The sequence below is a fragment of the Tachysurus fulvidraco genome, chromosome 20 (genome assembly GCF_022655615.1).
Source record: "Tachysurus fulvidraco isolate hzauxx_2018 chromosome 20, HZAU_PFXX_2.0, whole genome shotgun sequence".
NCBI classification, from domain to species: Eukaryota; Metazoa; Chordata; class Actinopteri; order Siluriformes; family Bagridae; genus Tachysurus; species Tachysurus fulvidraco.
In genome coordinates this window covers 7,190,964-7,218,851 of record NC_062537.1, presented here as the reverse complement: position 1 = coordinate 7,218,851, position 27,888 = coordinate 7,190,964, and the positions used below count along the sequence as shown (strand labels likewise).

Below are 27,888 nucleotides of genomic sequence, written 5' to 3'. Positions count from 1 at the left end.
ATGTCAGAGCCCATACTTCTTTACTTTAACTTGAGTAAAAGAGTGTAGTCAATACTTCTACTTTTACTGGAGTCTTTTAAAAAATGAGTATCTGTACTTCTACTTGAGTAAAGGATGTGTGTACTTTTGCCACCTCTGCTCAGGAGTCTTGAGAGTTGTGAGTCAGCATGGGAATGGTTTGCATCCTACCTTTAAGGACACTCATATCAGGTAACATGGAGTGGAGTGACCTCTGCTCCATTCAGACTCTCATTGTGTGCCAAATGTGGGACACCAGTGGGTGTCCCACCGGGCTCAATACTTGGTCCTCTTCTTTTCTCCCTGTATACTCACTCTCTTGGTGAAGTTATTTCCTCACATGGGTTCGCTTACCACTGCTATGCTGATGATACACAACTTATCTTCTCTTTCCCACCCTTGGATACCACAGCTTCTGATCGGATCTCAGCATGTCTGGCAAAAATATCATCATGGATGACAGCTCATCAGTTAAAGCTCCATTCTAGATAAATTTAACTTCATGATCTTGCAATATCCCTGCATAACGATCTGATCTCCTCTTCAGTCACAGCTCGCAACCTTGGGGTAACCATGGACAATCAACTGTCCTATTCCACTCATGTTGCTAATGTGACACGCCCATGTTGGTTCCTTCTCTACAACATTAGAAGGATTCGGCCATTTTTGTCCACACAGACTGCTCAGGCACTTTACATTTACAGCATTTGGCAGACGCCCTTATCCAGAGCGACTTACATTATCCCATTTTTATACAGATGAACAATTGAGGGTTATGGGCCTTGCTCAGGGGCAAAACCGTGGCTGCTTGGTGGACCTGGGATCGAACTCAGAACCTTCCGAGTGGTAGCCCGACACCTTAACCACTAAGCTACCACAGGCACCTGTTCAAACACTAGTCATTTCAAGACTGGACTACGGCAATGCACTGCTGGCAGGTCTACCTATGACTGCAATTCATTTTCTGCAAATGATCCAAAATGCAGCTGCACAGCTTATTTTCAACCTGCCTAAGTTCTTGCATACCACCTCGCTGCTGCGATCCCTCCACTGGCTTCTGGTAGTTGCAGGCATCAGATTCAAATACTGATGCTGGCCTACAAAGCCCAAAATGGACCAGCTCCATCTTACCTCAAAGCCCTCTTCACTCCTCGCACTGCACTTCACACTTTCAGATCTACCAGCACTGCTCAACTGGTTCCACCATCTCTCAGGGTAAGAGGTAAGCTGAGTCACTGGCTATTTTCAAACGACAGTTGAAGAACTACTTATTCATGAGACACATGAACCATCACTTCCTCCCTGTTTGTTGTATGTATTGTAGGGCACTTAGAGAGATGGGATATGGAAAAACAGGCAAAGAAACAGGATTAGAGCAAGCAGTGTCGTGGTTTTATTTTTCTTAAGTTTCTGGTGCAATATTAGAGCCGCAGAAAGTCAGTGATAAAGAGAAAACAAACTAGGTCCTTCCTTTAAGGGGTTGTAGGGGTGCTTGGGCAGAAATCCAGGCTCCAAGCCTAGGCAGTAGCAAGGTGAAGCAGTCCTCTCCAGGAGCGTAGCGTAGGCTCAGCCAGCAGTCTTAAGTTTTGGATCATCTGGAGGTTTCTGAAACCAGATGAAACTCTGAACCAGAGTTAATGTATCCAATGATAGAGACTTGAGCACTTTTGTATGTTGCTCTGGATAAGGGCATCTGCCAAATGATGTAAATGTAAATGTAATATTGGGATAGAACAGCCCCTATTGCGGTACATGAACCGTCTACTTCCATGACAAATGGGTGGTCTGAATGTTGAATCTGAGAAATATATGCAGTTCTTTGATACTGGTTAGGGTCAATTTCCACCTCCGGCCATTGTAAACCTGAAATGAGACTGTATCTTGGAGAAATTCACACTTCGTCTCCTTTACAATGATGCTGCAAGAGCTGCTGCAGGACTTGGCATACCTGAGTAATGTGGGATTCCAGGGTGGGTGAGTAGATGAGAATGTCTTCAATATAAACAATTATGCACTGATTCAGGAAGTCTCTTAGTATTTCTGTGACAAATGCCTGAAAGATGAAAATCTTTGCACATTTGAGTTGTCCTTTGGTGAATAAGACTAGTGCTATGGGAAATGAGTATTTTACTGTAATGGAATTCAGTCCCTGGAAGCCAATACAGGGCCTTAGGCCGCCCCCTTTTTTTCCTACAAAGAAGAAGCCCATTACCGCCTGGGAGGTTGAAGGGCTGATGAAGTTTGCTGTGAGCACCTCCTCTATGTTGTCCTCCATAGCTTTGGGCTCTGGTCTGGACAGGGGGTATATTTGACCCTTGGGTGGCGCTGTGTTTGGGAGCAAGTCCCAAATGACAATCCCAAGGTCAATGCATTGGTAACTGGGCACAGTGTGTTTTGTTGAATACCTCCCTCAGGTCCTCATAACTGATGGTATGTTACCCTGGAGGTTAGTGTGTGGGCTCTCAATGAATGTGCTATGGCATGGAAGATTCTGGGGTGCTTAAGGCAATAAGTGACAAAGTGAGGTGTCTAGTCGAGGAGTTCCTTGTTGGGCCAATATATCTGTGGGTTATCTAACTGAACCCAAGGAAATCCTAAAATGAATGGGTTAGTAGGAGATGAAGTGATGTACAACACAGTTGTAACATGAGGGGAGGTGTGTGATAAGTGATGAGGCATTTTCCAATGGGTGGACTGTCCACAGCCGTAATCCTTAGTGGAAAGGGACATTGAGTGAATGGGAGCTGTAGTTTCTCTGCGAGCTGGCGGTGGATCTAATTAAACACGGAGCCAGAATCTATCAAGGCTGATTCATGACAGGCAGAATTAGCATTGAGAATTAAAGCAGGAATTAAAAGACAACACTGGCTAGGATTTGGGCTCTGCTTACATTTACATTAACATTTACAGCATTTGGCAGACGCCCTTATCCAGAGAGACGTACATAAGTGCTTAAATCTCTAACAATGAATACATTAATGCTGGTTCACTAGGTTACATACTTAAGATACCATGAGTTTAAAACATTTGTTCAAAGTTACAATGAAATTAGTTCCACATACAGTGGCTAGCTCTGGACAGGTTGCACAGTGATAACCTGCATATCCACAATAGAAGATCCTCTGGTGATACTCTAGTCTGGCCGATCTGCATGGGCTCTGGCGTTTCGTCATGGAAGAAGTGCAGTACATGTGGTACAGACTGGGGCTGTTGCAGCCTGTTCTGGATTAGATTGTCTAGGCTAAGGCGTAGGTGGATTGTGCAGGACCCGGAGGAGGTTTGCATTGGTATTCTGTAACGCTTTAAGCTGCTCCTGGTAGGCGGCTAGCTCCGCCCTTGTCTCTTCCTGCCCACCTCTGCACACCTGTTCCTTATGTGTTGATTGTTGCGTGTATTTATCTGTGCATCAGATGACATCAGAGGAATCCTCTGATGTTGTCCTGTTGTTATTTGTCATGTGTCCTAGTATGTGTCCTTGTTACATGTTTTTATTTATTAAACCCTGTTTATTTTTACGCTATCCTGCATTTGGGTCTGTTTTATCCCCACACTGCTTACAGAAGGATTCCGACACTTTAAGACACAGCAGGATAGCGTCAGCCTGGACCTTCTCTGTGGGAGCATTTTTTTTCTCGGACTATTTTTTTTGCCCTGGACTTTTGTGGTTTTGGTGACATCGGCATTTTTCCAGTGAGGGATGCCACTTTCAGTTCTCCGTGGGGGGCGCCGCCTCACTTCCTGTTTGTGGGCAATGTCACCAGCCTGAGTTTTGTTTTGTTTGTTGCTGTGTCCTGCGACATCGCCCCGCAACTGTCCAGTGGTCGACATTTACATTTACATTTACAGCATTTGGCAGACGCCCTTATCCAGAGCGACGTACATAAGTGCTTAAATCTCTAACATTGAATACATTAATGCTGGTTCACTAGGTTACATACTTAAGATACCATGAGTTTAAAACATTTATTCAAAGTTACAATGAAAGTTGTTGTTTTTTTTTTGTTTGTTTTTTTAATGCAAAAGATAAGGAAAGAAGTGCTAGTTGAAGTGTTTCCTGAATAAGTAGGTCTTCAACCGCCGCTTGAAAATAGCCAGTGACTCAGCTGTCCGGACCTCTAGGGGAAGTTCATTCCACCACCTTGGTGCCAGAACAGAGAAGTAGTATACTTGCCTTTTACCCTGAGAGATGGTGGAACCAGTCGAGCAGTGCTGGTAGATTGGAGGTTGCGGGGTGCAGTGCGAGGAATGATGAGGGCTTTGAGGTAAGAGGGAGCTGGTCCATTTTTGGCTTTGTAGGCCAGCATCAGTGTTTTGAATCGGATGCGTGCAGCTACCGGAAGCCAGTGGAGGGATCGCAGCAACGGGGTGGTATGCGAGAACTTTGGCAGGTTGAAAACAAGTCGGGCAGCTGCATTTTGGATCATTTGCAGAGGACGGATTGCGTTCATAGGTAGACCTGCCAGCAGTGCATTGCAGTAATCCAGTCTAGAAATGACAAGAGACTGAACAAGTACCTGAGCAGTCTGTGTGGACAAAAAGGGCCGAATTCTTCTAATGTTGTAGAGAAGAAACCGACATGAGCGAGTCACATTAGCAACATGAGAGGAAAAAGACAGTTGATTGTCCATGGTTACCCCAAGGTTGTGAGCTGTGGCTGAAGGGGAGATCAGATCTTTGTGCAAGGATATAGCAAGATCGTGACCTGGGGATGAATCACCTGGGATGAACAGCAGTTCAGTTTTGCTAGGATTGAACTTTAACTGATGAGCAGTCATCCATGATGAAATTTCTGCCAGACATGCTGAGATCCGGTCAGAAGCTGTGGCATCTGAGGGTGGGAAAGAGAAGATAAGTTGTGTATCATCAGCATAGCAGTGGTAAGAGAACCCATGTGATGAAATAACTTCACCAAGTGAGTGAGTATACAGGGAGAAAAGAAGAGGACCAAGTACTGAGCACTGTGGGACGCCAGTGGAGAGTCACTCCCCTCCATGTTACCTGATACGAGCATCCTTTCAGGTAGGATGCAAACCATTCCCAAGCTGATCCGCAAATCCCAAGACTCTTGAGGGTGGATAAGAGAGTCTTGTGGTTGACCGTATCAAACGCTGCTGAAAGGTCAAGGAGGATAAGGACGGATGACAGTTTGGCTGATCTAGCAGCATGTAGTTTCTCAGAGACATCCAAAAGGGCTGTCTCTGTAGAGTGAGCTGCTTTAAAGCCAGACTGGTTGGGATCTTGGAGGTTGTTCTGTGAGAGATTGACAGACAGTTGATTATAGACAATGCGTTCAAGAATTTTTGAAAGAAATGAGAGAAGTGATACTGGTCTGTAGTTACTGATGTCTGATGGATCCAGAGCAGGTTTCTTTAGGATGGGAATAGCCCTTGCTCTCTTGAAAGTAGTTGGTACCTGACCAGATGCTATGGATCTATTGACGATAGTGGAAATGAAGGGCAAAAGGTCTTGCGAGATGGTCTGGAGCATAGTGGTAGGGAGCGGATCTAATGGGCAGGTGGTAGGATTGCAGGATTGGATGAGTTGTAAAATCTCTTCTGCTGCCACAGTTGAGAAATGTGACAACGAAGGTGTAGGGGAATGCATACTCTGAGATGTAAGTGCAGTCGGGGCTGAAGTGAAGGTCTTGCAGATTTCCTCAATCTTCTCCTGGTAGAAAGAAGCAAAGTCTTCTGCAGTCAGGGAGGACGAAGAAGGTGGAGCCGGGGGGTTGAGCAGAGAAGAGATGATGTTGTGGAATTTCCGAGGGTCATGTGAGGAAGCTTCAAGCTTTTCCTTGTAGAAGGAAGTCTTGGCAGAAGTCACATCTGAGGAGAACTTGACGAGAAGTGTTCGGTAAAAATCAAGATCTACATCAAGTTGTGATTTCTTCCACTTTCTCTCTGATGATCTTAGCTCTCTTCGATTGTTGCGCAGCACATCTGAAAGCCAAGGAGCAGAACAAGAAGTTTTCTTGGGTTTAGTGAACATAGGGCAGAGGAAGTCCATTGTTGAGGAAAGAGATGAGAGGAAAGTATCTGTGGCTGAGTCCAAGGGTAGTGAGGAAAAAGATTCAGTATCAGGAAGGGAAGAAAGAGTGCCAGAAGCTACAGATGAAGGGGAGACAGAGTGAAGGTTGCGGCGGGTAAGAGCGAGGGGGTGAGAGGTAGTTTTAGGTAAGATAGGAGTGATGGTGAAGGATACCAGGTGATGATCAGAGACGCGTAGAGGGGTAGCAGTCACGTCTGTAGCTGGAGAAGGACGGGTGAAAACCAGGTCCAGGACATTTCCTCCTTTGTGTGTGGGGATGTAGCTGTTGAGTGTGAGGGTAAATGAGTTGAGAAGAGACATGAGGGAAGAAGAATGTAGCTTGTCCGAGGGGAGGTTGAAGTCACCAAGCATTGCTTCACTTCACTTCCGGTTTTCTGTGGACCACTTCCTGTCCGTTTGGACTGTTTCAGGCTCATATTTTGGGGGTATGCGCTCGGCCCTTCTGCTCAGCTGTGGACGTCGCTCGGCCCTTCTGCTCGGCTGTGAACTTCGCTCAGCCCCTCTGCTCGGCTGTGGACGTCGCTCGGCCCTCTCTGGCTGTGCCGCCATGTGCCTTGCTCTCCCACCTGCCTCGCTGTGTGCCTTGCTACCCCCAACCTGCCTTGGCACGTCGGGAGCTGCGCCTCGTGGAGTGGGGGGGTGGGTTGGTACTGTCAGGACTCAGCCCGGACTTTGGCCATGTGCATCTGTTTGTTTTATGTCACGTGCCTGCCTTGTCTCTTCCTGCCCGCCTCTGCACACCTGTTCCTTGTGTGTTGATTGTCACGTGTATTTAGCCGTGCCGTGTTGCCTATGGCAGCGCGGAATCCTCTGATGTTGTCCTGTGGTTATTTGTTGTGTTTCCCAGTCTGTGTCCTAGTCTGTGTTTTTTTTTTTTACGCTATCCTGCATTTGGGTTTTAACCCCATGCTGCTGACAGATTCTTTTTGGTTCACTGATATCATTTTACACTTTTATTAATAAAATTAAATAATGACGGACAGAAGAAATAGTTTTATGTAACTGCTTTTTGGTTCACTGATATCATTTTACACTTTTATTTAATAAAATTAAATAATGACGGACAGAGGAAATAGTTTTATGTAACTGCTTAATTGTTTTTTTTTTCTGAATCTGATATAATTTTCCTGTACTGTATAATATATTGCTCTATGGAGCATTCAGAGTAGCTGTTTTTGCTATAAATGCTTGCAATGATATTCCTTTGTTATTCACTTGTTTTCTTTCCTTTGTAAACTATTATGGAAAAATCAATTGAACACTCAAATGTGTCATTGTTATTTGTTATAACAGTTTCAATTCGAATAATGCTAGAAATACTAGAAATATAATACATTTAAAGGTTTTTGTTCAGTTGATATCATTTATAGAAAACAGTTTATCATGGTTTTACACACAGCATTTTCACTCCATGTAGGTAGGAAGGAGGAGTAACAGCAATAAGGAAGGTGGGCCTATGCAGAATGACAGCAATATGTCCCATAAAAGGGAGAGACGCAGTTCTGGAAGCTTTGGTAGTTTCACATTGGACCACAGCCAATACACTAAGGTTGGCCATTCATGTGTATAATTTTGTGCATCATAACTTTGTTCTCCATTGTTTTTGTAAAAGCCTATATCTTAGTATTTGAGTGTGGCCACAAAAAATGCAGTAGGTGGAGTAGTTACTCCATATTCTTTCGGACAGTTCGATTTAATGAACCAGTTCAAAAATCCAGTTCACCAGTTCTTTTACGTCCTGATGTAATGACGTTATTCACAATGACGTAATGATGCAAATTCCATTATCCCGCTGACGGCAGATATTAATACAATCAATTTAACACATTCGAAAAGTTCTTTGTAATCATAACTTTAGTTGAATACGTTTCTTACATTTAAGTTTTGCAACTAAAACACGCAGTACAGGCATTTATGTGCAAACGTGGATGTTTTACGTGTCTTAAAGATATAAAGTTAATAAACTAATCTTCATCAACTTACAAAAAGCGGCAGATAAAAATACAGACTAACCTGCACAATAGTCAATAGTAAAATTAACTGACATATATTGAGTGACATATATTGATTTTTTTTTATAAAAATGTTTAATAGCCTATGACTAGTTACTATGCATATCCCAATATGTATAATTTGCTCTGAAGGTTCATGCATGCGCAGCATCAACAGTATGTCGGACGCGTCCGAAACAGTTCTCAGTTCAGTGTACTGATGATTCGCTGTACTAGTTCATCGGTTCTCGGACGCGTCCGAAAGAAACAGTTCTCAGTTCAGTGTACTGGTGATTCGTTGTATCAGTTCAGTAATTCATGCATGCGCAATATCAACAGCTCGCGCTCACAGTTCTCTCAGCACAACATGTCAGTTCAGTGTACAGGAGTTACATATACTCCGTGATATTAGTTTATTTAGAGTCAGACAGACTGTCAGGCATGACTGAAAGTGAGTAACTTTAGTAACTTGTGGATCAGCGCTGACTCAAGACGCAAACTGTTTAGAACGAATCAGTCCGATTTGGTGAACCGGTTCATCCAGTTCACTAAAAAGAACTGGTTCAAAAGAACGATTCGTTCACGAACTGGCCATCACTATATAATACGGTGTGCCTTATCTTATGTATGGGATAAGTACAGAAATAGAGCCCGTAATTGAGACTGCACCTTATAATCCGGTGTGCCTTATGGTGCGGAAAATACTGTACTTGATTTAAATTTCACATACAGGAAAAATAATTGTATGTGAATGCTTTAAATTATTTTGAAATGGTTAGTGATCATTAGCAAATGCATTTGTAAGCATTGTAGCGATTTTGGCTCGTGAAGCAAGTTAAATATTTATAAGTAATTATAACGTGTTATAGTGACTCCTAAATATTTTAATCTAAGTTGAAATTGACGGTAATGGAAATAATGTTATCTTCCCGGCCTAGAAAGATGCACTTCCCTTTTACTTTATACCGTAATATAAATTAAATTAACTTAATAGACCAGATGTTGCAGGTACCTTACATTTGTGAGTGATACTCAGAGACAATCACTTGTGGAACAAAAATATGGCGTTTAATGAATGAGACAAACACAACATAAAACTAACTACACAAACAAACAAAAGAAATAGAGAAAACAAAGATGAAAATAAAATACACAAAAGAAATTGAAATTAGAAAGGAAGGAAAGGAATATCAAGCTTAGACTAAAAAATGAATCACACCCTAACTGGGAAATCCTCACAGAAACTTAAATTCACCTTAAGACACAATACAAGGTTCATACTTAAAATGCGCATCTAAATTGGTTGAGTAACAGCAATAAGGAAGGTGGGCCTATGCAGAATGACAGCAATATGTCCCATAAAAGGGAGAGACGCAGTTCTGGAAGCTTTGGTAGTTTCACATTGGACCACAGCCAATACACTAAGGTTGGCCATTCATGTGTATAATTTTGTGCATCATAACTTTGTTCTCCATTGTTTTTGTAAAAGCCTATATCTTAGTATTTGAGTGTGGCCACAAAAAATGCAGTAGGTGGAGTAGTTACTCCATATTCTTTCGGACAGTTCGATTTAATGAACCAGTTCAAAAATCCAGTTCACCAGTTCTTTTACGTCCTGATGTAATGACGTTATTCACAATGACGTAATGATGCAAATTCCATTATCCCGCTGACGGCAGATATTAATACAATCAATTTAACACATTCGAAAAGTTCTTTGTAATCATAACTTTAGTTGAATACGTTTCTTACATTTAAGTTTTGCAACTAAAACACGCAGTACAGGCATTTATGTGCAAACGTGGATGTTTTACGTGTCTTAAAGATATAAAGTTAATAAACTAATCTTCATCAACTTACAAAAAGCGGCAGATAAAAATACAGACTAACCTGCACAATAGTCAATAGTAAAATTAACTGACATATATTGAGTGACATATATTGATTTTTTTTTATAAAAATGTTTAATAGCCTATGACTAGTTACTATGCATATCCCAATATGTATAATTTGCTCTGAAGGTTCATGCATGCGCAGCATCAACAGTATGTCGGACGCGTCCGAAACAGTTCTCAGTTCAGTGTACTGATGATTCGCTGTACTAGTTCATCGGTTCTCGGACGCGTCCGAAAGAAACAGTTCTCAGTTCAGTGTACTGGTGATTCGTTGTATCAGTTCAGTAATTCATGCATGCGCAATATCAACAGCTCGCGCTCACAGTTCTCTCAGCACAACATGTCAGTTCAGTGTACAGGAGTTACATATACTCCGTGATATTAGTTTATTTAGAGTCAGACAGACTGTCAGGCATGACTGAAAGTGAGTAACTTTAGTAACTTGTGGATCAGCGCTGACTCAAGACGCAAACTGTTTAGAACGAATCAGTCCGATTTGGTGAACCGGTTCATCCAGTTCACTAAAAAGAACTGGTTCAAAAGAACGATTCGTTCACGAACTGGCCATCACTATATAATACGGTGTGCCTTATCTTATGTATGGGATAAGTACAGAAATAGAGCCCGTAATTGAGACTGCACCTTATAATCCGGTGTGCCTTATGGTGCGGAAAATACTGTACTTGATTTAAATTTCACATACAGGAAAAATAATTGTATGTGAATGCTTTAAATTATTTTGAAATGGTTAGTGATCATTAGCAAATGCATTTGTAAGCATTGTAGCGATTTTGGCTCGTGAAGCAAGTTAAATATTTATAAGTAATTATAACGTGTTATAGTGACTCCTAAATATTTTAATCTAAGTTGAAATTGACGGTAATGGAAATAATGTTATCTTCCCGGCCTAGAAAGATGCACTTCCCTTTTACTTTATACCGTAATATAAATTAAATTAACTTAATAGACCAGATGTTGCAGGTACCTTACATTTGTGAGTGATACTCAGAGACAATCACTTGTGGAACAAAAATATGGCGTTTAATGAATGAGACAAACACAACATAAAACTAACTACACAAACAAACAAAAGAAATAGAGAAAACAAAGATGAAAATAAAATACACAAAAGAAATTGAAATTAGAAAGGAAGGAAAGGAATATCAAGCTTAGACTAAAAAATGAATCACACCCTAACTGGGAAATCCTCACAGAAACTTAAATTCACCTTAAGACACAATACAAGGTTCATACTTAAAATGCGCATCTAAATTGGTTGGTAAAGGAAACGGTTACTTGCACTGGCTTGCTGCACAAGAGTCCGGATGCAACAGAGAAATCTCTGAAGAGTCAGTTAGGGTGGGATCAGACGTTCTTCCTTGAGGATGGTTCTGGGAAGTGGAGTTTGCCAGAAGTTCTATGAAGGAAGATGGAGTCGTCTCTAAGCTGTTCCGAAAATCTGACCAAGGATTGGTGGTGTTTGTGACATTTCATCTTTGGGGAGATGGCCAATACTATGGCCCAGATTTCAGAGGGAAAAACTCCCTTTGTTTCAGGTGTCTGTGGGCGTGGTTTAGCTATAAACTTTTAGATGAATTTAAAGTTTTATCCAAGGTGTATTAAGACGGTATGGCGCCTTTCGTGCTCAAATAAAATACACCATTGTTTGAAAAATGAGTAATCGGTAATTTTGTGGTCGTTTGGATACTAAACATGACAGGGGATGACGGTATAAAGGCAGCGGTACATTACATATGCAGATCAGTAATCAAAGTGTAACTGATGTTACTACGCTATTGTGTTCTGATAAAGGCAAAGAAACAAAAATGAAACACAAAACAAAATGCACTTTCATTAGGGAAGTGAAAAACCGATAACTTTGTATACTTTCTGACACCAGACCTTAAAGGGGCATACAGCAATAGAACAGGTATACATTAACATGCCAGGATCAGTAATTAGAGTATAACTGATGTTAATACAGTGTTGTGTTCTGACACATGAATAAAATACACCCTTGTCAGGAAAGTAAGGAGCAAATAATTTTAAGTCAGGCAAGCCTTAACAGAAGAAACATTACAAAAGGGTTACAAGAATAAGAATCTTAGAGTATCTTATCTACTGGTTTTATTAGTAAAAAGGAATGTCTCATTGTGTTGTGTGTGTGTGTGTGTGTGTGTGTGTGTGTGTGTGTGTGTGTGTGTGTGTGTGTGTGTGTGTGTGTGTGTGTGTGTGTGTGTGTGTGTGTGCGTGTTTTGTATTGAGGGCCCCCATGAGTTCAATCAGAGAAGCTGCATGGGGTTATCTGGTCCTTGTGTAGGCTCCAGGCATTCTGGAGCCAGTTGTGTGTGTGAGACACTGTGGAATGTAGCCATGAATAAAATCGTAAAACTGGGTTGCTCATCGATTGATTGAAGAGTAGATGCCGAAGTTTAGGGTGCCTGGGACATGAAATCTAAATGACCTAAAACGCTACAACATCTTTATATATATATATACACAGACACAGTATATATATATATATATATATATATATATATATATATATATATATATATATATATATATATATATATATATATACACACACACACACACACAGTGGGAGCATAGTACAGTATTTGATACACTGTCGATTTTTCAAGTTTTCCCACTTACAAAGAATGGAGAGATCTGTAAATTTCATCTTCGGTACATCTCAACTGTGAGACACATAATCAAAGAAAGAAAATCCTGAAAATCACATTGTATGATTTTTAAACAATTAATTTCCATTTTATTGCATGAAATAAGTATTTGATACAATAGAAAAATAGGACTTAATATTTGGTACAAAAACCTTTGTTTACAATTACAGAGGTCAGTCATTTCCTGTAGTTCTTTAGTTCCTGTAGTTTCAGCTCCCTCCGTAAATTTGGCTGTTATTGGGGTCATTGTCATGCTGGAAGACCCAGCCATGACCCATATTTAATGCTCTTACTGAGGGAGGGAGGTTGTTGCCCAAAATCTCATGATACATGGCCCCATCCATTCTCCCCTCAATACTTTGCAGTCGTCCTGTCCCCTTTGCAGAAAAGCACCACCAAAGCATGATGTTTTCACCCCCATGCTTTACAGTCTGGATGGTGTTCATCCTTCTTCTTCCTCCAAACATGGCGAGTCGAGTTTATACCAAAAAGTTCTATTTTGGTCTCATCTGACCACATGACCTTCTCCCATGCCTCCTCTGGATCATCTAGATGGTCTTTGGCAAACTTCAGACGGGCCTGGACATGAGCAGGGATTTTAATCCATGTTGGTGTAGAGTGTTACTAATGGTAACCGTTGAGACTGTTGTCCCAGCTCTTTTCAGGTCATTGACCAGGTCCTCTTGTATAGTTCTAGGCTGATCCCTCATCTTTCTCAGGATCATTGATACTCCATGAGGCGAGATCTTGCATGGAGCCCCAGTGCGAGGGAGATTATCAGTCATCTTAAATTTCTTCCATTTTCTAATAATTGCACCAACAGTTGTTGCCTTCTCACCAAGCAGTTTGCCTATTGTCCGGTAGCCCAGCCCAGCCTTGTGCAGATCTACAATTTTGTCCCTAGTGTCCTTAGACAACTCTTTGGTCTTGCCCATAGTGGAGAGGCTGTGATTGATCAGGTGTGTGTAAAAGTGTCTTTTATAAAGGTAACGAGTTAAAACAGATGCAATTAATATAGGTAATGAGTGGAGGATAGGAGGGCTTCTTAAAGACAAAAAGGTCTGTGAGAGCCAGAATTCTTGCTGGTTGTTAGGTGATCAAATACTTATTTCATGCAATAAAATTGAAATTAATTATTTAACAATCATACAATGTGATTTTCTGGATTTCTTTTATTCTGTCTCTCACAATTTAGATGTACCTACGATGAAATTAACAGATCTCAGATTAACAGATATATATAGTAACGCATATATTGTGCTAAACATGAATAATATGTTTTGTTACACTCTTTTCTACTGTTTCTATCCTGTAGCCCCATCTGCCCATGTCTCAGAGTTCTAGCTGTGGTAGTATGCCCCCTCATGCTCCCTCTCTCACACCAAGAGATCTAGACACTCGCTGTCTACTCAAGGGTGAGGCACTTCACTTTTCACTCCACTATTCCCATGTGTTTCTTTAAGTCTCAAGCCATAACTTTCCATGTTTGTCTCTTTGTCTTTCAGCTGATCACCTGCATTTGAATGACAGCAGGCAGAGGTTGAGTGAAATAAACAGCAGGACCGTGTTTGAGTCAAACTTCTATTTGAACCCTTTTCACCATGTGGACAATGTTACCAACTTTGATACCATCAGTGTGGAAAGTTCAGACAGCCTGGAGACGAGCATCTCAGCCTGCTCTCCTGACAACATTTCCAGGTAGAATTGACTCAATACAAAATCTACCCCATTGAATACAAAAAAATTTTGCTGTACAGATATCAAAATTATCTTGTTACAATGGCACCTGTTACGGTTTGGGATATATTAGGCAGAAAGTGAACAGTTCTGAAAGTTGATGGTAGAAGCAGGAAAAATGGCAAGCATGTGGATCTGAGCCACAAAGGTCAAACTGTTAGCTAGATGGCTTGGTCAGATTATCTATCAAAAGTGGTCTAAGGAAAGACAACTATTGAACCAGGTTAAGGGTCATGGGTACACAGAGCCAAACCCTTCTGGGTGGAGCCTAACCCTTATGGTCTGATCCCAGAGATGAGCTACTGTAGCACAAAAATATGCTGGAAAAGTTACTGCCGGCTATAATAGAAAGGTGTCAGAAGACACTGCATCACAGCTTGCTATGTACTGTATGTGGCTGCGTACCTGCAGAATGATCAGAGTATCAGTGTGAACATTGTTGAAGATGAAGTAAACCCCCTTTATGGCAACAGTATTCCCAATGGCAGTGGCTTCTGGTATAATGTGCTCTGCTACACTGCAAAAATTGTTCAGGAATAGTTTAAGGAACATGACAGAGTTCAAGGTCTTGACTTAGCTTTCAAATTTTTCAGACCTCAATCTGATTTAGCATCTGTGGGATTTACTGGACAAACAAGTTTAAAGGACGTAAAGGTGTTAGTTTATGTGCCAGAAACCAGAGGACACTTTCACCAGTTTTGTAGAGTCCACACTATAGGTCTTCAAGGGTCCACTTAGATCCGAAAACCGAGCAGGTTCGGGTCTAAAAGTTTCACGTGTACCTCGGACATGGGTCAGGTTAATAATAGCAGCATCGTGTCTCGGGTAATTTAAAATGAATGTGTTTTTACCGAACGGACCCAAGAAGACCAAACTACTGTATCTCATGTGTGTGCATCGACTCGAGTCCTTTTCCAACCTCTCCTCTTTTTGCCAAGACCGCTTGCGACATGTGGCTGGCGACGTGTGGGGGGCGGTAAGCTAATTTTCGTTGAAACAGACCTGTCAATCAATTTTTGATCCATGCTGTAGCGGTTACTTTAGTGTAGAGTCGGGTTAAAAAAAAATTGCCAACGGGTCGGGTCGGACTTGGGTCTAATTTTTTCTGGTTTGTCTCGGGTTGGATCTTTCTTAAAAAAAAAATAAAATTATGCACGTCGGGTTCGGGTAAAAAGTGATTCGGGTCACTTCGGGTCGGGTACATTTCTTTAGACCCGTGAAGACCTCTAGTCCACACCTAATGGTCAGAGCAAGGTGAAATTGTTATTTCAGATACTCATTAACTTAATTTTCTATAATTACTTTAATTTCTGGAATTCTTGATACAGCAAGAGTTGTGTAGTTGTTTTTTTTCCTTTTTTTCTGTCTGCTTTTCTGGAATTTAAACTGCATTCCAATCAAATTAGCCAATATGGTGTGGCTAAATGGAGATTTGGAGACCGAGCAAGTACTGCCTTTAACAAACAGATTGTAAACAGATTCTTAATGTTATGGTCACATTGCATTAATCCCATCGACTCCCAGGACCTGTCTCTATGTCCAGAGTTACTGTTAGTTTCTGTTTGTTACTGTAATGTCTGTTTTTTTCATAGGATCTTAACCCTTCATTGAAAATGCTGGGACAAATGTCCAAAGGACTTGAATTATCTGAAACTGATATTTGGACATTAAGATTTTGTCTTCCTGAACCTTAAGAAACCTTTCTTATTAAAAAAAACTAAAAAGGGTAATGGTTAGATTTTGCATATAATTAATTAGCTACATTAATTGATATGTTGATGAAAGATCATCACAAGGATAATAAAAACAATTTGTCTGTGTGTTTGGTGTCAGCAGTGCCAGAATATCTAATGTGGTTAAGATAGAGGAGATGGAGTGTCTGCTCAGAGAGTTGCAGGCAGAGAAGTCCAGACTCTTGAAGTACAGGGTAACATTTGTCATCATTCTCTAAACTTTTTTCTCCTACCAATGGAGTAACTTTTTTTCTGTCTCTCAATTCAGGTACATTCCTGTGTAATAATGTGATGTAATATGGTCAACTTCATTACTGGCATTTTTCATGGAAATGAATAATAGCTGCAGTGTGTGATATTTAATTTTTTTATTTTTTTTTTTTCCCCATTGACATCCCAGGTTGATTGCTATCACATCCCTTAATAAAAAAGCAAAGATATATTAGCCCAATAGAAAAACAATAGGATTTCACAGTTTCAAAGGTGTTTATTTTAGACCCCACTGTCCTCACATCAAGACTTATGCATGTCTTTGTTTGTATTTCTTTCATTGTAGGAGAGAGAAATGGAGCAGCGTCAACAGGCTCTAGAGGAGGAGAAGATGAGGCTAGAAGAACTGGAAAGGCGACTTAGAGAGGAGACAAACATAAGGCAGAAACTTATAGAAAGGGAGGTCAAGCTCCGGGAGAAGCAAAGAACACAGGTGAGACAATGGGAATTTGATTAGGTATATAAAATTGGATGCCAATGATGAGAGTGAAAGTGGCGTGACATACGGCTAGGTACGGTGAACCATACTCAGAATTCCTTCTCTGCATTTGACCCATCCAAAGTGCACACACACAGCAGTGAACACACACACCATGAACACACACCCGGAGCAGTGGGCAGCCATTTATGCTGCGGCACCTGGGGAGCAGTTGGGGGGTTCGGTGCCTTGCTCAAGGGCACCTCAGTCATGGCCGGCCCGAGACTTGAACCCACAACCTTTAGGATTACGAGTCAGACTCTCTAACCATTAGACCACGACTTGCCCACAAGATGCAAACAGAACGAGATTTCAACTGATTTAGTAGTTCTAGTTTAGATTTAAAAACTATTCCACTGCAGAATTTAACTCTCTGTTTGTACCCCTACACAATTTAAAAACACACAACTTCAGATTACCTCGGCAGGATGGGGAATAATTTTCAGATTAATTGAAAGTCATGAACTGTTCTATAAATATAACTAAATATAGTTATTTAGCACTCAGTTTACCATATTTACAAGACATGACATACTATTTTAGTACTTTAGGATTTCAAAGTTAAACACTTAAAATTGTTGTCTTTTTCAAATTATTCATATAACAGTGAAAATGCATTTTATGTTGTTGAAATGTATGCATGGAAACAAACACAGATGCTAAAAAATGGAAGCAAATAACCCACACCTAATGTCAGCATTTATTTGACATTTGTCTTCTCAGTCTCGTCCATTGACACGTTACCTGCCAGTCAGGAGGGATGACTTTGACCTGCGGAGACATATTGAGGCAGCAGGTCATCAACCCAACAGCTGTTTTCACCTTGCTATTACTGACAAGACATGCAGAGGCTTTCTAGTCAAGATGGGGGGGAAAATCAAAACCTGGAAAAAACGCTGGTTTGTATTTGACCGAAATCGCAGGACCCTGGCATACTATGCAGGTACAGCTGCATTAAAAGAAACAACACTTGAATTGTGAGGTCATCATATCTATGACATCATGATGCATGTAGTGTCTTTTATATATATATATATATATATATATATATATATATATATATATATATATATATATATATATATATATATATATATATATATATATATATATAGTGTAGTGTCGGATAAGCGGTAGAAAATGAGTGAGATATAGTGTAGTGATTTAAGTTAATACTTCCCCCTAGTGCATCAGCACTAGGGGGCAGTATTAACCTAAATATAGTTGGAAGTGGTGCACTCAAAATGAGCTTATATGTATTTCATATGAATATGATAAATTATTTGTACACTTTCTTTTTACATTATTTTAATGAGCTTCATCTTGGATAATCTGAATGTTAATTCTATTCAAATATTGTTTCTGGTATTTCTTCTCTTTAGATAAACATGAAGTAAAAACAAAGGGTGTCATCTACTTTCAAGCTATTAAGGAAGTGTATTATGATCACCTTAAGAATGCACATAAGGTGAGTTTCAGAAATTTACACATTTACATAAATATCAGTGTTAAAGAAAGTACATGATTTTTCAATTAATTTAACTTTTATTTTCTTATGTAACTTACTAATGGTATTTTTCTCTTCATATTTCTCACACACATGCACACAGAGTCCAAACCCTTTACTGACATTCAGCATAAAGACACATGATCGCGTTTACTTCATGGTAGCACCTTCTCCAGAGGCTATGAGGATCTGGATGGATGTGATAGTAACAGGAGCAGAAGGATACTCACACTTTCTGGTTTGAGTAGCAGCTTTCTGCAGTGACCCATCATACTTTGGCTCAGACTTTAAAATGGATTCTAGTACTTTCTGCTTTTTGAGGAATCTTTTTTGTAGCTCAGATTTATACATGGTATTATATACATTATAATATTTTGGTGTGGGAATCACAGTATAGTATAAAAATATTGTTTTCTGTTCAGCAGCTGTAATTGAAGTTATCAATGCCTAATCTGATTTTTCCCCTAAACCCATGTATGCTGTCCCATTTTTGAATTTTTGTTCCAGATAGCAGCTCCAGAAACCCCTTTCTGCATGGCACCAATGTTTTTTGCTCTCATTTATTCAATTTGTATGAGTGTACTAACCAGAGAATATGCTACGTTATTCTGTTTTAGCTACTTTTTCTAACCTTCAAACATATTTTAAAAGAGTTACAATTTTAAAGCTTTTGCTAATACTTAGGGTTTTATTTTCATATGCCAGCAAGGTCTGTCACAAGTTAAACAAGTTAAGTATACACAAGTTAAATTTGGTTCTTTTTTGTTGCTCATAGAAAACCAGAAGCAGGATATAGGTCAAAAAATGGAAGGATATATATAACCAAAGACATGCTTCCTTTGAATTGATCTATATTATGTGAATGCATTCAAGGCTCTCATTAGATCTTATATCACATTATTTTTTGTAATTTCTTTAGTTAATAACCTTTCCAACTTAATCATTACAAGGACAAGATAGAAATTATAAATATTATAGAAGAAAATATTCTGATCCTGTTGTGTCATTGTTGAAGCCCTTTTAGCAGCAGCAACAGCCAAAGTAAAGGCTCACTATAGAAATGTTTCTTTTGTTAAAAATAGTCACCATTGTAACTAATTTTATTGCTATAAGGATTAAGGTAATTTGGCAAGCAAAATTATAGTAACATATCAAATAGTTTATGGCATTTTCGGCATTTAGCAGATGCCCTTATTGAGAGTGACTTACTTTTTTTATTATTTCATAGTCATTTGATGGCATGAATATAGTTGGAGGTTTGATTTTAGCAGGTACAAAATGTTAGTGTATGTACAATCAACTTTATCCAAACATTTTGGTACTTGGATAATATTTCCAGGGGTTAAAAGCAAGGAGGCTGAACAAACAGTATGTGCATTAGACATATATACTGAAAATTTATAATGGCATGTTTTATATTTTTGTAATTAATATTATACACAATTAAAACTCTTTACAATAATTAAATGAAGTAGTTTTTCATCAGTTAGAATGTAATCTATAATAAACTCCAAAGTTTACATGAACAGTTTATTTCATACTGTACTTGAATTTAAAGATCTTATTTTTGGAAAATTGTCCATATACATGCATTGCATTATATTGCTTAATAAAAGATCAGCAAACATGACTAAAGTTTGTTTGTGTGTGTGTGTGTGTGTGTGTGTGTGTGTGTGTGTGTGTGTGTGTGTGTGTGTGTGTGTGTGTGTGTGTGTGTGTCACAACCACAGGCGGAAGGAGACAGACCCGTATGCAGGATAGCTTCAAATGAAAGGGGTTTAATAAATGATGAAGACAAAAGACGATAACTGAAACAATACAAATGACGACACTTAACGACTAGACATGACGAAAGGGTAAACGTAACTAATGATTCCGCGCTGCACTCGGCAACGCGGCTCACTTAAATATAAAAGACACGATGACACAATAAGGATGAGACGAGGAAAATAAACAAAAGGCACGTGGCCAAAAGTCCGGGCTGAGTGTTCCAATTAATTCATTAAAAACCCCATCCTATCTGTCACATGCTGTAACATGCCTGAGGTCTACTGCTCAGCCTAAAAAAAATCTGCAAATGTCTAGGCAATGTAAACAGTTTTTGTACAGTTGTAATTTAATTGGGAAGATCCTGAAATTCCTCAGCAGTCAGTAAAGAGCAAACAGATGTTTAATCAATAAGTGTGACTACTTTTATAAAAGCATAACCTTTGGAAGTTTGGTGTTCTGGAAAACTGGTGTCTGTCTACATCAAGCTAGGAATAAATCAGCCATGATCTAAAGGGAAGCAATTATTACTCCATCTATGAAAAGCTTTATCTATCTGCAAAAATAGCATAAAATTCACCATTCTACAGTAAGAATGACTGAAAAATGGACTGAAAAATGTTTCCATTCTCCCCAGAAGTACAGAAAATTCTGTACAAGATCAGACTGTTTAATGCTCAGAAATAAAAAGAAAAATCTGCTCTATAAATAATACAATGATAAATAAATACAAAGAATTCGAGTAGGGGGAAATGAGCACACACCTCTGGCCTTAAACGGTCTTCCTCCTAAATGAGCACACACCACTGATGTAAAGCTTAGTGCTCATGCTTTCTGAAATGGACTTCCCAATTAATACCCATGATTCCTTGGCACAAAGCTAAATATCAATACTTCCTTAGAAGGAACTACATACCTGCCTTTTCTTCCCAGTTAGGATAACCAATAGCAAAGTTTCCTTTTTTTTTAATAGTTAAAAAAATAAATAAATCTGGGTTTAATTCAGATGTGCCAGTGATTCAGTAATAAATCTGATTGGTTTTCAGCTCCATTATCAATCATTTAGACAACCATTCAAATGGACAGACACTACTACATTTTTAACATTGTCAAAATAGAATGTTGGGCTGTTTTTAGGATACGATGAAAGAACTTAAATGTCTGATTAAATCTTCAAAGAAAAAATTCCAAAGATTAATGGAAAAGTAATGCTGATTTCTAAACACTTTCTATTTTTTATTTAAAATTTTTTTTGCATATTTTGCAATTAATTTGTTTGTGTCATTTCATCACACCTTGTTAGTATTTTTGTGAGTAAGCAACCCTGTAAATTATTTGTTACTATTTTAGCTATTAACAGTTATTCATTTAACTTCTTCAGAGAACTTTATGAGACCTGACTTCAAGAGCGCCCTCTTGACTGAATGGGCACAAATTTCGATGGAAACACTCAGAAATCTTGTAGAAAGCCCTATCAGAATTGAGGAAGCTGTTATAACCACAAAGCAGGGACCAAACACATTTTACTTTACACAGATTTGGAGTGGGATGTCAAAGAAACTCACAAAGTCCACATACTTTTGTTACACTGTATAAATACATACACTCACACTCATGTACTCCTAAAAACTATAAAGACTGTGATGGCGGCACCTACACTAAAGCTCATAAGCAGTCTGCAAACACTCCTCACTATGTTTAAAATAAAGTGCATTTTGTGTCTGTTTTTGTGTCATAGCTGCAATTTTGGTATGAAAATTAGTTTGAAATTATAATGTATCATTATGTGTTCTAATATGCTATCCTGCTCACCACAGTTCTAAAGAGTGGTTTCATGACTTAGTAGTGTTAGTATGACTTAGTAGCCTCACTCATCAACAAGGTGCTTCCACTTGCAGAAATAGTGCTGACTGGATGTTTTTTGGTTTACAACTTTTAGATTTTAGATTTTACAAACTATATAGACCATTGAAATTTGTAGATTGCTAATGAAGAATGATGTTGTATTATCATTATCACATTTTATGGGCAGATTATTCACTTTTCTTTCAGTCATATCTGTCATTTTAATTATGGTAGCCATTACTACAAGTCCATGTGTACTAACAGTACACAGTTTGAAGAGGAAGTATAATTCCAATAAACCATTCTACTCTGAATTTTGAACATGTCTTACTTTTTAATCAATGATATTCCATCGCAAACAATGTTGTGAAAGATTGAGAATTGAGTTTAGGCTTAAGCTAAAACTAAGGCTACTTTAACCTTCCAAAGAATTGATTTAAAACAATATCAGATGTTCTCTTAAGTAAGTAAAGACAGAAAAGCTGTCCTGGTATACTATCAAAAAGCCCTTTCAATTTGAAAGACCTCAGGCACTTGCTCATTTGTAATCTGAGCACTGCATGCTTTTTCCAGCTTCACAAATCTGATCTTCATTTCATGAAAGAACATGAGTTGTTTGATTTTGCAGAGTCTATATCAAATCTTTGTTCATTTGGCTGTTGGAAAAACAACATTTTTTTTTGGCTTGCCCTGTGACTACAATCAGACCTTTGTGTGCAAGGACGGTCATCAGACTCAGTTGTTATATATTGTATAGTATTTCACTACTGCTTGGTGTACAGCAATTGTGACAATACTAGAGTTATAGGTGCATCTTTTAGTATGCATTGACATTTGGGCCTTGACAGGCTGCCTCAGCGATCCTGCCTCCGGAATATATCTATGCTTCAGTGAAGATGCTCCTCCTTTCATCAATTGTTAATTGTAAAACAAACAAAAAAAAAGTGTATTTTGAGAATCTTAACATTGTTCTTCTTTTTGCCCAACCCCTTACACCATCCAATCCTTATTTACTTTGTACTTGTAATGTCTAATAACATATAGGATTAAATATAGTTCCATTTTATTGATCATGTAGGAAACAGAAAAACAGAACAACATTTATTTTATATATATATATATATATATATATATATATATACACACACACACACACACACACACACACACAAATGTTCTACTACTCATGCACAAAGCATTTGACACTGTTGAATCGATCTATTAATCCTGACTTGACTGAAGGCTTCATTAAAGATATTACCTGGTTTGCACTCCAGTCAACAATCAATCCAGTAAGTCCCAGGAATCAGATCCATAAGGCAAAGTGTCCTTCACTGACTAGTACTTAAAATGTTGCTTACAGGCAGTGTGTTTTTCAGAACATGTAAGAAGAATAAAGTGTGTAGAGAAAAAAAAATTAACACAACAGCTCCTGTGGTGCAAAAGTAGGACATGCATTCTGCTACATACTCTGTGACATCCTGTCCTTCTGATACAGTATTAAGGAGAGAGAGATTTTGCCACTTTTGTGTGAGCTGGAGAGTTCCAAGAGAGAAAAACACAATGTGTGGATTAACAATATTCACTTAAAGGTTAAGAACCAAAAGATCTGCAAAATACATGTAACAAAGGCTACCAAAAACTCCATTAGAAAATTCTGTGTAGAAACAGGAAAAAAGCACCTATAATTCATGATGGTTCAGACCAGGTTAAACACCACATAATCTTGACACTCCTTTTTAAATTTTTTGGATTATGAAATGATACCTTGAGTGAATAACAAGCAAGGTCTACTGTACATAGCTACAGTCCTCAGGCAAGAGCTGTTGTGCTTCAATGTCTGCCTTGCTGTTTACATAGCTCTCTCCTTGGTGGCACACAGCTTTCTTAATTCATAAATGTTACATTTATAATGTCTCTGCCTTTTATAGTGGTACAATGTGAAATGAAATAGCCAGTACATACAGAGTTTTAAACACAGATATGCAGGTCAGATCAATATAACAGTAAAAATCCTGTATTATTCCAAGCAGGACATCTAATCCAAGAGTCTGTGAAAAAGCATAGTGATCCAAGTCCAAATATGAGAAGATTCTGAACAGTTGTAAATTAAATAGTGTATTAAATAGAGCAATATCGCATACAACAGTCCATTATTTTTGTGGGGCAGTAGCTGTGGAAGTGGGCCCAGTCTTATTGCTAATCCGGCGGACAGGAACCTTAGATATAGGGATTTTGGAGCGTGATACCTCTGTTTTCCCTTGCAATGAGTGGTACGTTGCAGTAGAACCATGTTTGATGGGAATTTTGGACTCCCTGTGTATGCTGACTGTCTCCATTGTGAGGCTGGTTGCTGAATCTAGTATATCTTCCTTGCTGTATGATAGGACAGAAGTAATGGACCCTGATTCAGTAGAGATGTCACTCAGGGCATCCTTGCTGCTGCTCTCCCGGGAGAGAGAAGTAAGTGTTTCCTCATCATGCACTGGTGTTGGGGGGTTCCACTGTTTCTCATCACTATTGGATTTGACATTTTTGTGGTGCTGCTTTGACTTCCCCACACCACTCACAGGGATCTTACTGAGAGTTGTGGGCTTCATAATTAGGTTCCTCTTTTCTGGTTTGAAAGAAGTAGCATTTTGGGTGTCTTGTATAACTTTTGTGCTTGCCATATCTTCCTCTCCTTTTTCTCCTCTTGGCACATAACATGGTGCAATGTTTGGAGCAGGCGTGTTTGACATATTTGGCAGCAGGGAATGCCCAGAAGGTAGAGTATGAGCAAGTTCTGCCTTATGTGGGGCGGATTCAGAGGTAGCAGATGAAGTTGCCAGAGTTGGCTGATTTCTAGCTACAAACAAAGGTTTAGCAGCATGAGGAGGTCCATCATCTGAAAGTAAACCCTTCTTGATGACTGACCCTGACCCATTTTTTTCAATCTGTAAGGGACCTGATTTATTTTGATGAGCAGACTGCTTAGGCTCAGGTTTGATGATAGGTGCGGTGTTGCGGCTAGTTGATAATCCAAATGTAGTTACGATTTTGGGTCTGACCAGTGGAGCAGTTGGAACAGGCTTGGTTGATGTGATGAATGGAGGATATTTGTTTACTGGAGCACTACTGTGCTTAATATCCAGAGCTATGGAATTAATGGGCCTTGTTATGGATGTGGAAGCAGCATTAGGGGTGGTTGTTGGATTTGGGGCATGAGTGGGCTCAGTTATGATGGTAAAAGCAGCAGCAGGCTCTGGAGCTTTTTCTGTGAGTGAGATAGGAGATTTAGAAATAGTAGAAGGGGTATGGGCAGGGAAAAGTATTGGGGAAGGTTTAGGTGAAGGCTCAGGAGTAAGTGGAGAACTCGGTGTGACGTGTTTAGGTGGAATAGTTAAGGTTGGTGTTGTTGGATGGGACATAGGTACAGTAATATGGACAGGTATGGTGTTGGGTGATGGAATAGTGGAAGATTCATGGCTAAATATAGTAGTTAGGAGATTTTCTGTTGTAGGAATAAATGTAGGGGGAAATGTATTGGAAATGATATTAGTTGAAGTAGCAATGTTTGGAGTAGATGGGGGTGAAAGTGTTTGTTTTGTTGTAGGGCTCGGCGTGGGTTCGGCTGGTGTAGAAAATGAAATAAGGTTTGCTGTGGAAGAGGGTATAGTGGAAATAGAGTTAATGGTAGCTGCATCAGAAAGTGTTTGTATAGGAGCTTGTAAAGCCTTCTCCTTTTTCACAGCTTCACCTGTGCTATCTTTTACCTCCACACGACTACTGACTTTGACCCATTCTGCTTCTACATCAGCAACAATATCATCACCACCTGCTAATGAGTCCAAGCTCAATATAGATGATATATCTCCAAGTAGCATGCTCAGTCTGTCATTAGTTGATGTTTTAGCAGCTCCACTCACCTTAGTGTCCCTAGGGCTGACATTATCATCCTTTGAAGGGGGTTGATGTTCAAGCTCTGATTCATCTGTAGAGTGCCGTTCAGGTCTTGGAGTCAGGGTCAGGGTTTCTTTCATTATTTCCACACTATTAGAACGAGAGGCAAGGAGAGGAGGACCAGTTAAATCTTCTTCTCCCTCCGCTTTGTCTTTTCTGTGCCAATGTACACTTCCAAACAGACTTTTAAGGCCTTTTCTTTGCTGCACAGGTCTGTGAGACTCAGTTTGGGCCTCTCTTTCTCCCCCTCCTCCCTTCCGATTCCACCGAAGCATGCTAAGGAAGCTCAGTGATTTAGCAGAAGTAAGAGAAGAGATGGATTGTCTAGTTGAGGTTGACTCAAGATTATTCTTCATGCTTGTCGGCTTGTCCAATGTAGCATCATCTTTGTGTCTGTCCTCCTGGTCTAGGTCCACTGATTCTGCCTCTGCTTCTGGAGACACTATCTCTGTTAATCCATCCAGGGTTTTGCTTCTTGATGGGGGTGATTTGAGTTCACCTTCACCTTTTATACGCACAGAGAAGATACTGGCTACACCACTGCCTGGCTTGCGTTTGCTGAACAGCTTCAAAGCCTTACGTATTTTACCTGAAGGCTGAGGATCGCATGGTGGGGGCTCACAGTTGTCCGACTGGGCATCCATGTTAATATTTCTCAGCAACGTATCAGCGTGTCTATTGTTCTCTCTCAGCATTCACCCAAATTCCCCCAATTCAATTGCATATGTTTCATCTGAAAATGAAAAAAAATGAAATATATATTTGTATATATATATAAATATCTTTCTGCTTGCCTGTAATTATGTAGATTGGCTTATAATTTGTATATCCATTTCTGTTCTTGCTCTTCTTCTATCACAGCTCTCTTTCTGTCTCGCTCTGTCCCTCCTTCCCTCTGCCCTGCTGCTCTCTCTTTCTCACTGGCTGCTCTGGTTGGTTTCCATGGCAACTGTGGGTCTAAGCAGCTTTCATCAGCACTGGAGCAGAGCCAAGAGCTCTTTCATCATACTACTCCAGAAACAGCTATCTCTTCTCTTTTACTGCTCTCTATTCTCTCATAGTATTCTATAATATTCTCTCATAGTATTCTATAATATTTAAATAGTATTTAAATCTATTTAAATATTATAGAATACTATGAGAGAAAAGAGAGCAGTAAAAGAGAAGAGATACTGGATAAAAAAAGTCTTTGTATTGCCTATTTTCAGTGTTAATATATTTTATCTAATTATTTATCAAAAATGATTTATGCATCTGTATTCATGTCTTAAGATGGTCAAAGAAAGAACATGGTGTATCACATATCCCAAAAATGCTGAATGAACCATGATGCACTGACATCTCATCTGCATAATAGATCATGAACAAAATAGATGCATATTTTTTTATCCGTTATTATTATTATTATTATTATTATTATTATTATTATTATTATTATTATTATTATTATTATTATTATAAAGATTTAAAACAGCAATAATATTAACTACAACTGGTTATTATCAGACTCAAAGGACTTCCAGCAAATATTGCCCCAGTGGCCAGTTCTTAGCAAGGTACATAGCGCAATAAAAAAAAATCAACAATTTAATAAATATGACATATCTGAAATTGTACGAAATTTTGCTGAAAGCCATTTTGCAATGGTTGGCCAAAACGTCCTTCATAACACATGTATGCATATTTCATACAATAGGCTGAGCCTGGCCAAAACACTCTCTCATAACACATGTATGGGTATTTCATACAACATCCAGTTATAGATGTTCTTGAACATGAGACTGGTAGATTGACACCAAATTTGGGAACCTTGGCTTTTTTTTGTGGCTAAATGTTCCTAAAGGCAAATTCGTGTTCAGCCAAAGGATTAAAAGGAAATATATTTTACCTTTTCCAGATATTTGTGTGTGTGTGTGTGTGTGTGTGTGTGTGTGTGTGTGTGTGTGTGTGTGTGTGTGTGTGTGTGTGTG

General features: G+C 39.2%; 2 protein-coding genes across 5 annotated transcripts in view; one reads left to right on the top strand and one right to left on the bottom strand.

Moving 5' to 3' along the window:
- Positions 1–19,994, top strand: part of phldb2a (pleckstrin homology-like domain, family B, member 2a) — a 47,278-nt gene extending 27,284 nt beyond the window's left edge. For 3 of the 4 annotated variants that reach the window (XM_047805057.1, XM_027139641.2, XM_047805058.1), the window contains 7 exons: positions 13,955–14,054; positions 14,145–14,337; positions 16,210–16,303; positions 16,666–16,812; positions 17,581–17,800; positions 18,240–18,325; positions 18,468–19,994. In XM_047805057.1, coding sequence (XP_047661013.1) covers positions 13,955–14,054; positions 14,145–14,337; positions 16,210–16,303; positions 16,666–16,812; positions 17,581–17,800; positions 18,240–18,325; positions 18,468–18,608 — 981 coding nt within the window. In that variant the 3' untranslated portion in view covers positions 18,609–19,994. The remainder of the gene's footprint in view (positions 1–13,954; positions 14,055–14,144; positions 14,338–16,209; positions 16,304–16,665; positions 16,813–17,580; positions 17,801–18,239; positions 18,326–18,467) is intronic. The other variant, XM_047805056.1, reaches the window with a different exon arrangement.
- A 3,128-nt stretch (positions 19,995–23,122) lies between these two features.
- Positions 23,123–26,805, bottom strand: si:ch211-244c8.4 (APC membrane recruitment protein 2). The gene has a single exon (XM_027139413.2). It carries the CDS (start codon positions 26,611–26,613, stop codon positions 24,130–24,132), a length of 2,484 nt encoding a protein of 827 aa, XP_026995214.1. The 5' UTR covers positions 26,614–26,805; the 3' UTR covers positions 23,123–24,129.
- Positions 26,806–27,888: the final 1,083 nt, after the last annotated feature.

Bases quoted from the DNA above. Each gene is read 5' to 3' on its own strand.
- si:ch211-244c8.4 (XM_027139413.2), bottom strand. From the start codon at position 26,613: ATGCTGAGAGAGAACAATAGACACGCTGATACGTTGCTGAGAAATATT.